This window comes from Canis lupus, chromosome 2 (assembly GCF_048164855.1).
Source record: "Canis lupus baileyi chromosome 2, mCanLup2.hap1, whole genome shotgun sequence".
Taxonomy (NCBI): domain Eukaryota; kingdom Metazoa; phylum Chordata; class Mammalia; order Carnivora; family Canidae; genus Canis; species Canis lupus.
In genome coordinates, this window is record NC_132839.1 from 58,556,782 (window position 1) to 58,574,341 (window position 17,560).

Here is a 17,560-nt window from a genome sequence, read left to right on the forward strand (position 1 = left end):
GAGCCTCCTGCTCTCTCCACAGTTAAATCATTTCTGGCAAAAGAGACATGTCAGTGACCATATGATGCAGCAAGAGAGGTCACCAAGGACCCATGGTTATCAGCTTTCTTACCATTATTTGAAAAAGAGCTACGGCAAGTGGACCAACCTGCCCTGCTGGTCGTGGTGGCTGAGAGCCCTGCATCCCCACTCTCTCTGTCCCCACATCACTGTGCAGGCTTGGACGGCACCTCCTAACATGCATGTCTCCCTGGAACCTGTGAATGTGGCCTCACTTGGAAAGAGGGTCTTTGTAGCTATAAAACCGGTTAGAATGAGGTCGGCCTGGATTAGGGATGGGTCCTTAAGACAAGAGGACAATCTGGACACAGGGAGGACACTGTGTGTGGCCAAAGCAGAGATGGGAGGGATGCGTGTACAGCCAGGGAACAGCAGGACCGCTGGCCACGACCTGACACCCGGAGAGAGGCATGGAACAGACTCCCCACAGAGCCTCCAAAATGAACCAACCCTGCTGACATCCTGATGTCGGACTTCCGACCCCTGGAACCTCGAGAAGTTCAATTCCTGTGGTTCTCGGCTGCCCGGTGTGCGCTGATGGCAGAAAGCCCACGCCCGCACCGTCTCCCCTGCATACCGTCAGCTTGACCCTCACCACCCTGACCCCCCAGCCAGCCTGGCCCACCACACATTCTCCACCCGCAGCCCGGTCATGGGACCTCTCTGGCCAAACCCCTGCAGCGGTCTGCTGTTTACTGCTGTGGGAACAAGGATCTGCTCTCCCCACACTCTACCAAGTCCCACCAGCCACCTCTGGCTCCTCACACACTCCCACCTGCCACACAAGCCCAGTCCCATATTACTCGTCCTCAATGCCCTGTGGACTTTTCCTGTCTGACACTCATCACGATGTGTGATGTATGTTCTGTGCAATTATTTCTTTGGTGCCTCTCTTCAATGCTAAACCATAAACTACGAGAAAACCAGACTGCATCAGCCAGAGTACTATATCCTCAACGCTCAGCTCAACATTCACAAAGTGAGTTAGGACTCGATGCACACAAGCTGGATGGATGGGTGTGTGAATGCACACATGCACGAATGAATAGAACAAAAAGCAAAAGACAGTAAGCACATCTGCCCTCCCCTCCCCTCCTCCTGAATGTGTGATGCTCTCCAGCACAGGCTGGAAAGGGGAATGCCATCCCACGATCACTGGGCAAAGCTAAGAAGAAAGCTCAGAGTCTCCCCACTTTCCCTTGGCAATAGTGCCAAGATCCTCAGACACATCTCAGAGGGGTAAGAAGAGAAAGCAGAGCCAGACAGACACTGTGGAAGACTACCAGTGTTTAAATATAATTTTCTATTATTAATAAGCGAAAGAATGCTTTATCATCCCCAAATACTCTCATTAACACCATCCATTAGGTCATTCCTGCACATAATTCAGTGCAGCCCTATAGAGGAGGTATCATCGCCTGCAATTACAGATGAGGAAACTGAGTCCCAGGGAGGTCAAGTCATTCACACAAAGTAAAGGACCATGGACTGTAACCGGCACCAGGTCCATCTGCCTCCAAGTGCGGGGACCCTTCTGCTACCCTGGCTGGCTCCCTGGCGCCCCCAAGCCCACCCCAGCCTCACCCTAAGTCCCCCTGGAGAGCATGCACACAGGCGGGGAAGCTGGCCCTCCGGCCAGGTCTGACGGGGCACACAAACCCTGCTCCCACTCTTTATCCGTGGGGACACCACAGTGATAATGAACCCAGCAACCTGAGTGGGAAATCTGTCCAGATTCACGAAATATCTTTCAACATAACATATGAGAGCAAAACACAAAGTCCAGCAGCTTCAGCTTGCTGTGTATGAAGCGAAGCAAAACAAGGCAGGTTATGTAAATATTTAACCACGAGAAAGAAGTGAACTGGCGCCAAAACATTTGGGATTTGACATCCAAGCAGGCTGCGGTTTCCAGCAGGAAAGTCACTGCGATATGAAAAGCCACTAGCCCGTGATTCTCAGTGTCCACTCTCACGTGCGTTTACCAAGCACCTCTGGCAGCACGATGCCACACACACGTTTTCCGGTGGCCCAAGTGTCTACTGCACCCCTGGGCAACTTCCAAGGGGTTGAAATAAAATAAACATGCTTTTCTTGCTACTAAAACACTCTGTTTCTATTTCAAACAACAGAAACTCAATAACATTGTTAATAGCTTTAATAGCTGACTCAGATAAAAATCAAGATTTTTTTTTTCTCCACTTAGGAGTGTTACCTAATAAGGCAAGAAGTGGACTGTTGAACGTGTTTTGGATTTCAGACTCTGGCATCCATCCAAGGACGAAGCCTGGGTGCTGCAAAGAAAATAAGCTATATATTTGCAAGTATGGTTTTCATGAAGTTACCTTCCTGATTGACAGCTGGAAAGAGACTTTTTCCAGAACTGATACCACAGGGGTGGGCTTCACAAGTTCAGAGAGCCCCTGAGGGACAAATGACCTGCCTGCCATTCTTCCCCTGAAGGAGTGGACAGGGCAGCCAAGGTCCACATGGTTTTGTCGCCACCCTCATCTGCAAAGTGTCCTGAAGGTAGCCCAGATTGGGCTGAGAATGGGCTGAGACTGAATGGGGACGCCCGCCGGCTCCTTTCCCAGGCACGCACATTCTGTGCTCTGTGGCATCATGTACAACCAGGTTCATTTCTGCTCCAGCCTGGGTCCTCCAGGGCCGCAGCGTGGGCACGCTGTCAGCCTCTTGCTCTCATCCTGCTCTGTAGTGGATGATGCCAGCTGCCAACCCTGTGAGCCTTGTCCTGATCCTGGCGGCAAGCCTGAGATGTGTGGATTCAAAGAGCGAGGTCCCAGGGTTGGTGCAGGCTGCCCTCGGGCCCAAGGGGGCATGGAGAGGGCAGCAGACTCCAGAGATGGCTCCTCCTCCAATGGCTCTCCCCAGACACCTGGCCCTGTCCAAGGCCCCCTGCCAGGGCCAGCTGCTCAAGGATGTCTCCAGCCCAAGCTGCTACAAACCCACAGATGCACCCTACTGTATTTTTAAGTGCAAGGCTTTCATGTACAAATACATCCCCTGGGAGATTAAACTGTAGGTGTTGGGTCAGGACCCCTGGGTTGGGGTCTGTGATTCTGCATTTCTAGGAAGCTCCTACTAGATCAGAACATACCTATTAGATCTTACCCTGGTTTAATAGACATTTGCCTCGAGGGTCACACCTAATACATTTCCAAAGCCTCACATTCCCATCTTTTTGAGGAGAAAAGTGATGAGTTGGAGATGAAAAACCCAACAGAGCCAAACAAGGGTAGACTCAGTCCAGGGGACGTGGTGTTGAGTCCCAGGATGGGGGCATCAAATCGGGGGTTTCAAGCTTCAAGCATGCATCCATGTGACGTGCAGGGTGAGCCAAAATACAGATTATAGGGTCTCCAAGCTCCCGACTCCATAGGATCGGGCTCCAGCCAGGAATGTGCATCCCTGACAGGTTCACAAGTAAGTGGTGCTCATGCAGCGACAAGAGCTCACATGCCAAGAACCACCGCATGAGCTCACACAGGACCCAGGAGGCCCCTGGGGCAAGGGACCCTAGTGTGGGCTGTGACACTGTTCACCCCCGTACACCCAGAACCCCACAGACAGCTGCCCACTCGTCCCAGTGTCAGGGACCCCAAAGCCCTGGGCTGAGCCATTGGGACTGGGCTGGGACATGTCAGGGCTTTGGAGGCTTCATTGTTTCCAGATGCCCCTAAAGACACAAAGGCTTTGTCTCTACTCTGTAGCACCTGTTTGGCCTTGGCTGTGTGGCCCTTGGAACCTATCAGGGAGCCCACACTTCATGCCCCTCTTCTGTGATCTGGGGTCAACAGCTCACCCTGCATGAGACTGTGAAGAGGCCACAGGAGCAATGGTTCTCAGCCCTACTCTGCATCAGAGCCACTCAGGAAGCTTTTCCAGACTAATCATGCCTGGCATCATCCCCAGAGCCTGGGCGGGTACCCAGGGGCACATCTCCCCATGTGATTGGTTCTAATGCACAGGGAGGGTTGATTGCACTGAAGTGGTAAATTAAAAAAAGTGGTATAAAAATGTAAGAGAGTTCATTACGGTTATTAATATTTCACCGTTAGATGAATGAAAAATAAAAGCAAAATGCACCCAGAGTCCTGGAGTCTCCTCTCCCAGACAAGCAGGGAGCCTGGAGCGAATGACCCATTTGAATGCTCCACAGAAACAATGATGACAGGTCAATGAGCAGAGCAGCCTGGATGGGGGTCCCCAGTGGCCTGCACTCATGAGCTGCTATCTGGGCCCAGACCAGGGCCTGGCCAAGTGCTGTGACCCAAGGCTGAAAGCATCTCTGGACTTTGGCGAGGCTCTCGGGAGATGGGGAAGCTTAATCACAGCTGATTGGGACTTGTGACTCATGCATGGGGGCTTTCCGGCCCAAGCCCTGGGGGACCCACACGGTCCAGGCTCTGGTCAGATAATCACGTAGAATCTGGGCTGGACCGGCTAGGAAGTAGGGGTCCATTCAACCAACAGCAGCTAGGAACTCCTGTCCTGGATGGGGACGGTCAGGCTGCATCCCGTAAGAGCTTTCCATGGCTGTGCAAACAGGTATTTGTTGAAAGAATAAATAAACAGTTAAATGAATTAGCAAATGGGTAAAGAAAGGGAGGGAGGGGAGGAGTAGGGAAGGAGGGAAGAAATAATTCTGCTTTGTTGCCTCACACCCTCCTCCACTACCCCACAGTGCTAACTGTTGCAGAGTCTTTCCCTGTATTGAACCAAATCGCTGACCCATTTCTCTGAACAGAGGAAGAATGGAGCAGACACAGGGGCACAGAGGTAGGGTGCAAGGATGGGGCAGGGAATGGGTCAAACAACCTTGCTCTGCAGTCTGCGGGTGACCCTTCTGCATACCCGTGGCCCAGCCGGGGAAGCTGGCGCTTCTGCATTGTGCAACACTCGAGGACCGGACAGGAGGTCCCCAGTGCCTACTCCTCAGGATCAAGGTCTGCCAGACTTCAGTGGCCATGGGCAGCTTGCCCCTGCTTGCCCTCTGAACCCCACCCCTAGGGGCAGACTCGGTTACAGTCAGAGGCTCTGGTATCACCAGGAAAGCCCTGGGCCTCTCCTGGAGTCTCCTCATTCCCCACAGAGCACAAGCTGGGGCCCAGGTCACCCAGACAGACTTTCACAAGAAATGTTTCTGCAGCCAACCACCCCTCCAACTTCTATCTGAGCCACACCTGACATTGGCTCCACCCCCAACTCAGAAGCCTTAATTCCCTATAAGGTGAGAATGTGCTCCCACCATGTGGTCGATGCCCCAACTTTCCCTGTAAGGATCCCTTCTCAAACCACAGAGGCCAGCTCTCCCAGCCAGGGCCAACCTTCCTCCCATCACTGATTTCCGATGGGCAATCAACTCCCCTAACTTGTAGCCCCACATACGTAGGGTAGAGAAGCCGGCCTCTCACCCTAGCTGAGATTCCCTGGCCCCGGAATCAGGCAGGGCAGGGCAGGTAGCCCATGCAGAGCCCAGAGGGCCAGTCCTGGGATACTTCTGGAACTCCTGGAGAAGGCAGTCCGTGTTGCTGAGCTACCAATGGGAAGCTTAGAGCTGCTAATAAATACCTTTGTTATATGAGGCCTGCCTGAGAATCCACCCTGCCCAGGGGCAATCCCCTTCTGGGTACAGTGCATACCCCAGAAGAACTGAAATCAGGAACTCAAAGAGATGTCTGCACCCCATGCTCACCGAAGCATCATTCACAATAGCCAAGATACAGAAACAACCCTGATGTCCATCGACAGATAAATGGAGACATAATGGTGGGATAGACATACAATGGAATATCGTTCAGCCTTAAAAAAAAAAAAAAAAAAGGAAACAAGGAAACCTCATCATTTGTGACAGTATGAAGGAGGAGCTTAGAGGCCATTATGCCAAGTGACATGAGCCTGTCGCAGAACGACAACCACTGCATGATTCCCCTTCCTGAGAAATCTGAGATCATCAACTCAGAAGCAGGGAACAGAGCAGTGGTTTCCAGAGGCTAGGGGAAGGCGAAATACGGAGTTGGTGCTTCCTGGGTAGAAAGCTTCAGTCACGGCAGGTGAGTAAGTTCTAGAGTCTGCTGGGCAACACTGTCTGTTGTTAGAGATGCTGCAATGTATGCTGGAAAACGCAGTAAGAGGGCAGAGTTCCTGTCCAGTGTTCTTACCACAAAAAGAAAGAAAGAACAAACAAAAAAAAGCCACAAAAAACCACAGGGAAATTTCTGGAGGTGAGGCCTAGGCTCAGTACGTTGACAGTGGTGATGGTACTGTGGGTGTACGCCTCTGTCCACGTTCATCGAAGTAGACATGTTACATATGTGCAAGCGTTTGTACATCAGCATCCCAACATGACAAAGCTAGAAGGTGGAGGGAAGGTGGTCCAGCCAATTCTTGTTATCCACTTTAGCGTCACGGCAAACGCCAACTTAGCAAATGCTCCTGCAAAAGCTCCAGACACAACGTGTTTGTCCACCAGTGGATACAGAACCGTGTCTCACGCATGTTTCTGCTTAAAGACACATTACCTACTCCCGTTGCTCTATCAGCCCTGAGCCTTGCCTCCCTGAGAAGCTGCTCGGAGCCTCCCCCGCCACCAGGCACATCACAGCCTGAGCTCAAGGACACGATCAGCACTTCAGCTTGCTCTCAAGGCTCATTTTCAATCGCAAGATCACCAACAAAAAGCACAAAAATGCAAACAACAAGGCACAAAATACACTGGAAGACAAGTGCTTATTTCCAGTGAAAACGGGCTGGAACAAGGAGGCAGAGCGTTGTCTCGCTTGACCTTTAGCTAGACATGCGTGCACCCGTGACCCCAGATCTCAGCCCTCTGCCCATGTGTGCCCGTGCCTGGGAATACTCCCTGAAGGTTGATTTCGGGGCTACAAACAAATTTTGCTAAGGGGCCAATTTGCAGGCACCAAGTCCCGGATCACGAGCAATGACTGTTACCAAGTCTGATCACCACCCGAGCCTGAAGCAGGAAAGCCCCTTAGAGGCACATGAGCCCAAATAGCTCCTTTCTCACTCGAGCCAGTGGGGTTGGTTTGCTGTCACTTGAACCCAGGCTGACTGCACAGCCACTTTTCTGTAAGCGAGGTCTCTGGAGGCACCTGGGTGGCCCAGTCAGTTGAGTGTCTGCCTTCGGCTCAGGGCATGATCCTAGTGTCCTGGGATCCAGCCCCGTGTCGGGCTCCCTGCTCGATGGGCAGCCTGCTTCTCCCTCTACACTGCTAGTGCTCTTTCATGTGCTCTTTCTCAAATATATAAACAAAATCTTAAAAAAAAAACAAGTGTAGATGTCTTTGGGAAGAAGCACCAGCCCCTCATGACCAGACCCTTTAGCATCCCACATCCTCTGCGAAGGGAGGGTCAGTGGTCCCCAGGCACAGTTGTGAACAGAGCCTCCAAGTTTCCGTGCAGAGTTACTCAGCTTGAGGTGACAGGTCCCTTTCGTCCTCCCCCCAAGATAAGTCCCTGAGAAGAGTGGGGCTCTCATGAGCTATAGTGAAAGCACCTCGGCCCACTGCTCATCTAACTCATGAGAAGGGACAGGCTCTCCTCAGGCTACTGAGGTCCAGGGCACATGCTGCCCATGAGCAGGCCCACAGGGTGGGGTGGCACAGGGCCCGTAGTCACGGGTGCAGCCCTTCACCCTGCAGCTCCTCCTCCTGCTCCTCCATTCCTTGTATAGGTGCATTTGACTCTACCCCGGGGGCCTTGGGCAAGAGTGGAGAATGGGAGCTGGCATTTCCTGGGCCTCCGGCAGGTGGGCAATTAAGATCACAGAAGAAAGGAAGCTGCCAGGCTCACGAAGGGCAACCCAGACCGGCGGGGGGGGGGGGCCTCCTTCTCTACCAATGTTGTTGCTGCTGTGTGAGGACTCCACCCTCTCCCCTGGATGACCCAGCCAGATGGACCCCGGCCCATGCCCTGAAGGACGCCCCATGACATTTGATCACTGCCTCTGCAGCAGGGATGCCACCAGCACCTCCACCGCCATCACCACTCTGCACCAGCACCCTGCCCATGGGCCGCCAGCATGGGAGGCCACGGGCCTGCCGTCACAGGGCCACTTGTCTCCCCTCACCACACACACTGAATACCCCACAAGCCACCACGGGCCACCTGCAGGTTCCTCAGACAAGGCCTGGACTCCCTGCCACCGAGAGGCTCAGAGAAGCCAGGCTGAGTCCCCCACGCCACTGGCCCCCTGCCCCACCCCCTCCCACAATCCCTACTGGGTGGGCTACGCCCCTGCTTGCTGGGCCTGCAGTGAAGGGACGGGAAGGCTTGAGATTCCAGTCAGATGACCACAGGCATCAAGTCATCCCTGAGGTCCATTATTCTGTTTTAGTACAGCTGTGTGTCAGCTGGTCACAGAGCCCAGCTTGTGCCCTGCCCCGAGAGCCCACAAGACCTGAGGCCTGTCCACACTGCAGCCCTTTGCTGCTGGGCTCTTCCAACAGTGGGCCAACAGTGAGCCCACTGGTTTAACAAGCTCTGATGTTGCACATGCTGGGAGTCACGTCATTTCTCTCCAGCTCTGGGAGACCCATCCTGTCTTCCTCCCTGAGCACAGGACCCACCTTCCAAGCCTGCCTTGGTCTTCATAAGAGGAGCTCAAGCACTGGGAGGCTAAGAGGCCTGGCTGGTCACCATCCACCAGGTTTTCTGCCTTCTTGGAGGAATGCCTCCCCTACGCCAGCTCGGCTGCCAGGGCCACCACCCAGGGCCCACCCCAAGGACACTCTGTCCAAATGGGGTTCGTATTGACCCTTTAAACTCAGCCAGACAAGGGTCCACCCCACTCTGGTGAGTCAGTTAGCTAAACCCATGGCCAGAGCCTGACCTCCCCCTGACCACTGCTCCCCCCACCACCTGCCCCAGCCGGAGCTCCTGACAGGGTTTCAAAAAGCCACATCCTGTGGTCAAACACAGAAGTCTAGGGAAAGTAGGGAAAGACAGCTCTTTCCGGAGAAGGTGATTTCAGCTGTCAACAGTTCCTGCTTGATTTATTTTCCTTTTCATATCCCTCTGGAATGTTTAATTTTGTAAAGTGTCTTCCTTAGAGTTTCTACATGGGACTCCGTAATTCAGCTCAGGGATGGGCCAGCAGAGTGCATCTCTCCGAGTCGTTTGACCCATGCATGGAGTCCATCCAGGCCAGGTGCCACCATTACGAGATGCCAAGGGGAACACAGCACAGACCCCGTCCTCCCACCTCCACTCCCTACCCTCTCTCTCCTCTTATGCCACACTGACACCTACACCCAGAACATTCCTAGGATCATCCAGAAACGGTTATACTTCTGTCGCTTCTGAAAACATTCAACTTTGTCTTATCACAAGTGTTAGAGGCTGGCCTGTGTTCCCTAAAATTAGTATATTGAAGCCCTAAACCCCAGAACCTCAGAATGTGACTGTATTTGGAGATGGAGCCCTTAAGGGGATAATTCATGTCAAAAAGAGTCATGAGAGTGGGGCCCTAATCTCCTATGACTGGTGTCCTCACAGGAGGAGAGATACTAGGGCTGTCCGAGCATAAAGCAGACCATGTGAGGACACAGGGAGCAGGTGCCATCGACAAACCAAGGAGAGAGGCCCAGGAGGAACCAAACCTGCCAACATCTGGATCTTGGACTTCTAGAGTTTCTGCTGTTGAAGCCACCTTCTCTGGTATTTTTTATAGCAGCCTTAGCAGACTAGTATGATCGGTGAAGCACTGACTCCCTCACTGACCAGGCTTCGGCTGAATGCCGACAGTGTGCAAAGCACAGAGTGAGGCTCTGCAGGCAGACACAGAAGTAAATGAAGATCCAGCTTCTCTCGATACCTCAGGGAACTGACAGCACAAATATATCTACCGTATGGTGGAATGCAAATATTACGGTACAGTCAGCCCTACTATCACACTTGTTTTGAAAATGCAAGTTTGTTCCCATGTGATTGATCTCTTGCAGAACAATGTGAGTATAATGTGAATTTTATGTTTGCTTACGCATGATTTTGTCTGCAAGAAGCACTAGACGGAAAGAAAAGTGCACCCAGCTGAACCGAGCCACACAGACACACAAACGTATGCACCTTAGACTCCCACCAGCTCCCCCAGGTTGTCATGTTACAAGCAATCTCATCGTATCTGCAGTCACAACTTTCTTTTGACTTCTAACTTAAGACTATGCTTGTACCACTGCACAAAAACTCACAAGAGGAAACCCTTCCAAGACTCACCTCCATAAGTATATTTCATGCCAGTCTCAAGATCCAGGGTCACATGTACACTTAGATTTATGAATTTCTTAACTGTTTAATGTGTAAAATCATGCTCCCATCTCTACTAGGTTCCTCTTCTTGTTTTTAACTGTCAGTGATTCATTTTTGACTGTGTGGTCCTTCCTAACCCATTTCTTCCCCATAAGCCCTGCAGTTTTTATTTCAAGCTTCTGTATCCTGCAGTGATTTCTAGGAACATGCATGCTGCACTACAGCAGAACGGACTTTATTTAAATGTTGCAGTAATGAACTCCATTGCAGGGAACTAAAGCGTAGGTATTAAATGCCTATAATCAAGATCACACACAAAATTAAATACTTGAGGCATAAACCTCATTACTGAATATATGGTTCTGGCTAATGTGGCAATATCACCTCCTAGTGACAACAGCCCCTAATTGCAAGTAAAGTACAGGAAAAAAGAATCCTGTATTAAAAACAAATTTTTAAAAATGTTACAGGATAAATGAAGCCATTGCACAAGCCAGGACACACATATGCCCTCAAGTCAAATATATGTCCAGCTTTACCTGATCTCCAGCTTTCTGATCTGTTTACTGAAAAGCATTTGTCTCCAGGGTCAAAGAGCCTCCTGGAAGGAGGCACACTGACCTGTCATCGAATTCTCTGAGGTGCACAGCTGCTCTCTCAGCTTCTCCACGTCGTCAGGATGCACTTGTTCATACAGGGTGCTCCCAAACCACTCTGACTGGGGCTGGTTCAGAACAGGGGTGACGGAGTCAGACACGTAAATCACTCGTCCTGTCTCTGCCGCCACAACAAACAGAAATCCATCGGCTGCTTCAAGGATGAGGTGCTTCAGTTCCTGGGAAGAAAACCTCCGAGATTAGGACAGAGCACTGACAAACCCAGTCCAATTAAATTTTCTTATTAGCAAACTGTAACTTTGGTTCACTCACTGTGACATAAAATAGTTTTAAAAACTTTGATAGCTTTTTTTAATTGAAAAATAAGCTTAAAAATGCACAAAGCTTGTCCTAGCTCTAAGAGACAGCTACTGCAAACAATGTTGGCCCTGACTTAACCAGCTGTCTCTTAGGTAGAGAGGAAACTTACAGCCTGGGGGATGGAAAACAAGGAGTGATCGTCAGAATGTGTTGGGCTACCAGAGGTGTGAGCAGCCTGAACCTACAGATTCAAACTGCAGCCACATCAGTAGGGCACAAGAAGGGCCCAGCACACAGTGCTCGGTACAAAAGGTGCTGCTGGAAGGAGGGCAGTGGAAGAGAAAGGACAGTCTCCCAGCTTCTGCTCCCACACCAGTGGTGCACTCCTGCTCCTACTCTTCCCTCACTCCGAGCTGAATGCTGGCAGGGGATGCGTGAGTATCTCCTTATGTTTGTGCATCTGTCAAACTTCCAGAATTCCCTAATGGTCTCTCAGAGGGATGCTGGGAGGAGGCAGGGCACACAGCACTGCCCATTTCACTTTACAATGAGAAGAGAGGTTAGGGGCACCAGTCCTGGGGTCACATTGACTCACTGGGCTCTGGATCGCCAGTAAAGGCGGGAAGGAAGCTGCTTGGAATCAATGGAGGGGCAGCAGGATGCCCTGCCATCATCCCAGGAGGGGCATGAATCAACTTTGTTAAAAGATGTCCTTTCTTTACCTGAAGGCAGCTCAAGTGTGGCAGCCTACCGTGTCATTCTCACATTAAGCTCAAGGCAACGGGCTCTGTTCCTCTCAGGAGGAGCTAACTCTCCCACGTGCCCCTGCACCCACAGTGTGCCGCCAAACACCCCACACACTGATGATGTTCCAAAGAACAAAGGGATCCTCCTGGGTCAGCAGCTGGCAAACGCTTCTTGCTGGGAATCCTTTGTCCAGATGTCACCTGACACGGAAGCCCCCCTGAAACACCAATCCTGTGCTAGCTGCACAGATGCAAAAGGTGGGAATCTGACGCAACTGGCTCTCTGCCCCAGGGTGCTCCAGGGACCCAAAGATGAGAAAATGGGGGTGTGCTGGGGAGCAGAATGTGGGGAGCTCTGAGCTCCTGGCAAGGTCAGAATCCGTACCTCCTCCGCCTGGGAACCTAGGGCAGAAGGAGACGATACAGCCTTTTCTAAGGAAAAGTTTATTTTGTCCATTTCTCTTGCTTTGTATTTCCACTTTGTGTCTCCCGGCCACACACTTAGTTCAGAGAATGGGTCAGCAGTTTTATTTTCAGTATTAGAAGAACTTCCAACAGGAAGGACTGTATAAAATGGAGCAGGATGTCTGGGAAAGCGGTGAATTCTGTGTGCTGGAGGACACGGGCTGAGGACTGTGAGAAGGTTTATAGGATGGAGCTTCACTTTCATCACGGCCCCTCTGCCTACACTCCCCTACCCCCACCCCCAGTTTTGTCTTCATGGGGCCTGTCACTCGTGACCAAGGTCCTGTGCCCCTGCCCCTCTGGTTAGACCACCAGGAAGGCTGAGAGTGTGGGTGCTGGAGGAAAAGAAGGCTGTCATCCACAGCTCTTCACTCAGCCATTACCGTCCTCAGCTTCTGTCTCTTCACATGGTTTTTCAGTGGGATTTTGTGAGGTTAAACGAGGTTTTGTCAACAATCATATGATTTCACTCATATGTGGAATTTAAGAAACAAAACAGAGGATCATAAGGGCAAGGGAGGGAAAAACAAAACAAGACAAAATCAGAGAGGGAGACAAACATAAGAGACTCTTAATTATAGGAAACAAACTGAGGGTCACTGGAGGGGATGGGGTGGGGGAATGGGATCACTGGGGGATGGGCATTCAGGAGGGCACAATGGGATGAGCACTGGGTGTTACAAGCAATGGATGAATCACTGACCGCTACCTCTGAAACTAATAATACACTGTATGTTAATTGAATTTAAATAAAATTAAATTTAAAACAAAAAAAAACAAAAAAAGTGAGGTCTTGTGTGTAGAGGCTTAGTAAGGGCTTGGCACACAGTTGGTGCTTAATAGATGTAGCTAACATCAACCACATGCCAAGGAAGGGAGGGAGAAATATGGGCGGACTTGTCAAACTCACATAACTGCCTTCTCTCCTCACTTCCTAATCCCCGGTCATAAGGATGAGGGGGTTCATTTCAAATATGGACCTGGCAGGACCTTTCTGAATTAAAGAAATGCAGATAAAAAGCACTGTTCTTATCGCAGTGGCTAGAGGGTGCGGAAGGCGGTTCTGTCCCATTCCCTGCCTACAATTCCCCTTGGTTACCATGGGCATGGGATCCTACAGCCACAGGAGGTGGGGGCTTCCCCTTGTCCCCTCTGGAGGGGAGACGGGGCTGGGCACCAGGCTCCAACTGCCAGGCTCTCCGTCCCCCTGGCCAAGGTCCCAGCACAGTCACACCTCCTCACACCTGTGAGGCCAGGCACCCTGTGGCCTCCTGGATTGGGGGGGGAGGACACAGAGTTGGCAAGTCCTTGGGTGCTCTGTGCTGCCGGGCAGGCAGTCACCTGCATCCACTCCTTCTCCTTGTCCTGTTTTGGAACTTCACCCCCTGACAGGATCAGGTCCCAGCCCAGCAGAGCAGACGGTTCTGTCTCCAGACTCGTCTCTTGCTCCTGTGCCCATGTTCCCCTCGTGTCAAGCCCATGCTTCCCATCTCTCTGCCCATATTCTGGGGTCCCCTCATAACCCAGCCCCACTGCAGAGCCCCAGTGACAAGCCACGCGCTCCAGGGCTTGTGAGATTCCCCCTTGCTGGGGGGCTCTACACCCTCCTGTACCCCTCCTGAGCACATCCCTCCGCTGCCCACCCTGTACCCACCACCATGCACCGATAACTTTCTGATCCATCATCCCATTTATCCTGCAAAAGCCCTCAGGGTCGGGGAGGCAGGAAGCTCCTACTGGTTTCAAAGACGAGCAAGCTGAGGCTCAGCATTTGTGGATTTGTCCTCAAGTGGTGCACAGGACACGGCTGAGAGGACACAGGCCTTCGGCTCACGTAGTGGTTTGCAACATCTGTCAAATACCATCCCATCAGCCACTCTGTGCCTTCACTCCTCCCGACAGTTCAGGAACCAGCACAGGGCAGCACCGGTGGCTCAGCGGTTTAATGCCGCCTTCAGCCCAGTGCATGATCCTGGAGACCCAGGATCGAGTCCCATGTTAGACTCCCTGCATGGAGCCTGCTTCTCCCTCTGCCTGTGTCTCTGCCTTTCTGTGTGTGTGTGTGTGTGTGTGTGTGTGTGTGTGTCTCATGAATAAATAAATAAAATCTTAAAAAAAAAAAAAAGAACCAGCACAGCTGTTCAAAGCATGGCTCTGGGGCCGAACCAACCCATGCCGACTGTGGGCTGTGCTGCTGAGCAGTGAGTGGACAGAGTCCGGGCCACCTGCTGACCCTCTCTATGCCACAGTTTCCTTATCTACACAGCAGGGACAAATACTAGTGGCTTCTCCCTTGGCTAGGACAAGGAGTAAGTGCAAAAATGCCCAGAGAGAAAGGACCCCACTTGGTGCAAAGTCTGGCTTGGTGCTAGCCATGGTGATCCTGTCACCACGACCCCCATGATTGCCCCCAGACTGCCGCCAGGATGGCACCGCCACCCCAGCACAGCACAGCAGGCTTCCTACGGCCTTTCTCCCATGGCAGCACAGTAAGCATGCCGTCCAGATGCTCAGCAGACTTTTCAGGGATGCCTCATTAGGATAGACAGAAAACATAAAAGCAAAAAACGCCAAGGTTAGCCAAACACTGCTGTGAAGAAAGGAAGTAAAATCTCCTGATTGCACCTGTTCCTCAACCTTTAGCCCTGTCCCTGCATAGCTTATCTCATCCCGGTGACAATTACTCTGTCCCCTCCCCCAGTGACATAACCAGGGGCGGGCGATGCGGTACCTGCTCCGTCAGGAAGGAAGGCTTGTAGGCGCCGTCGGTGGATTTGTTCCCTGTGCCCCTCATGGACTTCATGTGGGAGACGGCCATGCGCAGGATGGTGAGCTTGTCCGGCTTGCGGGCCAGCGCGCTGCACGTGGGCACCATGTCCGACAGCTCCGTGATGTACTGCGTCATCTTGTTCCGCCGCCGCCTCTCGATCTCGCTGTGGTTCTCTCTTCCCGAAAGCACAAGAAGAGGGAGGGGGGGAAGGAGACACGTCAGACCAGGGGCGACTACCTCACAGGATAAATGGCACATCCGTTAGCGCCAAGTGACCAGCAGACACGCTGCCTCGGGCCAGCCAGTGCTCTGAACACACGCGAGCCCGGCTGCTCAGACACCTCGGTGAGACTTTTGTCTCTGCACCCAGGCTTCTGCAGGAGCCTCTGGCTCACCTCGAAATGTGTCCCAAACCTTCCCATTGCTCCCACGCACCCCAGGGCTCTTCTCTAGGCACAGAAGACTGAAGCATTACCCTTTGGCCTGGGAGGTGAACCCAGCGTGCTCTCCACGTATACACCTGAGTCTCCACGTGGGGGGCACATGCCCACACACTGGATGGAGTGATGTTCTGCACGGATATGAGCCTTCCTTTGGCCCCAGAGTGAGAAGCATCACGCGGCCTTGCCGTCCTCCTGTCACTAAGTAGACAGCGAGGCTGCAGACCGACTCCACGGAGGGCTGTGAACACACCTCTGCTCTGGGCCCCGCACATCCTCTACAGCTCTGGGGTAGAGCAGGTGCATCCCTGGCTCATTAAGCAGCACAAGGCCAATTACAACAGCACTGTGAGGGATTCCTGACTTCAATCTCTGTGGTGTGTTAAGATGGAAAACTTGCAGATAGGACGGTCGAATGTTTTCATCTTGGTATTTCTACCTTTAGGATGAAAGAGCTCTGCTCTACAACACTGGCACGAAGCTGTTACTTGAGTTTATTTTTATTTTATTTTTTTATTTTTATTTTTTTTGATGGGGCAAACCCCAAAGGCCTTTTTAAAAACTACTGAGAGCTTGGTGGGGGTGTTACTTGGGTTTAAAAAATATTCTGGAAAGACACGAGACGTCTGTTATAGGATTTAGGGTTTCACGGGTGCTCCGGGTGTGAGACACATACAGCAAATAAAGAACCACATTGGGCAAGGCCACCTGCACGCGCCGCCTGTACTGAGTAGGCCAAGAACCCACCCTCCCCACCGGGCAGCAGACGGGCTGTCGGCACAGTCACATGCCAGCTGCATGGCAGCCGCGTACCCAGGCTGAGGGCTTTGCACACACCAGCACGGGAAGCGTGCCTGAAGCTGAGCTGAGGTGCTGGTGCGAGCTGACCCAGGCAGCCCAGTGGGCACCTTCCACCCACTTGATCTGAGGAGCACTGAGCCAGGCACCCAGAGGGGAAATGAGGATTGCCCCTCCCGTCCTCCAGCTGCAGGGGTACAGCTCATGAGGATGGTGAGGCGGCATCTTGCATAGTAGAAATGAGGCAGGATGAAACACTGTGGAAGGCACGTGGAACACAAAAACCACAGGGCAGAACCAGAAAGGACAGAAGCGGTGGCCCAGAGGGCATAGGGGCTGGAGGGGTGGGCGGTGACCTGGCAACGGGACCAGGAGGTGTATTCTGGGAGGAGACCAGCAGGATCAGAAAGGCGCAGGAGGGCGGGATGGAGGGCAGGCCTCGGCTGGGAAGGCAGTGAAGAACAGGGAGCATGAGAAGTGGGGGTGCTTCCCAACCCCAGCGGGAAAGCTGGGAGAACCCGCAAGCCAACAGCTGAGCAACAGGAGCAGTGCAAATGCCTGGAGGCAGCACCAGGGCTCCTGCTCTTTGGGGCAGACACAGGGGCAGCGAGAAATGGCTCTCGGGTAAGAGGTAACCACAGAAAGGGGATGGAGGCAATTCCAGGGAAGGGGGCACTTGGTCGGGGGGGATCCCACGTGCTCCAACCAACACAGATCCTGCCCTGGAAGATTCAAGACTTCCTCTTCCTTCTCTCCACCATTCCTAAGTGGGTACAGAAGTCATGGGAGCCCACCCTGAACTGGCCTTCCTCACCATCCCTGTACCTATGCCCTGCACCGTGCACCTCTCACAGGAGGTGCAGGGGGTGCTGGCCTGGGGACCCAGGAAGGGCTGGGTGAGCTTGCTCTAGGGTGGTCTCCCTCCAAGGCCTCAGTTTGCAGACAGTGTGAGAGAATGCTGTCCAGGGCTGCAGGAAGTCTGGCCTCTTGGGAGGGTGGTCAGGATGCAGGATGCATTCCTGCTGGGAACCCCGGAGGAGCTTCCCTCTCATCTCTTGCCCAGAGGCACTGGGAAGG

The 17,560-nt window shown here is 52.5% G+C and overlaps 1 protein-coding gene across 6 annotated transcripts in view; it reads right to left on the bottom strand.

Annotated features, from left to right (window-relative positions):
• The window catches only part of ARNT2 (aryl hydrocarbon receptor nuclear translocator 2), a 155,435-nt gene that overhangs the window by 85,098 nt on the left and 52,777 nt on the right, over positions 1-17,560 (bottom strand). For all 6 annotated transcript variants that reach the window (XM_072801925.1, XM_072801926.1, XM_072801923.1 and 3 more), the window contains 2 exons: positions 15,207-15,420; positions 10,969-11,182 (listed from right to left, as the gene is read on the bottom strand). In XM_072801925.1, coding sequence (XP_072658026.1) covers positions 10,969-11,182; positions 15,207-15,420 — 428 coding nt within the window. The remainder of the gene's footprint in view (positions 1-10,968; positions 11,183-15,206; positions 15,421-17,560) is intronic.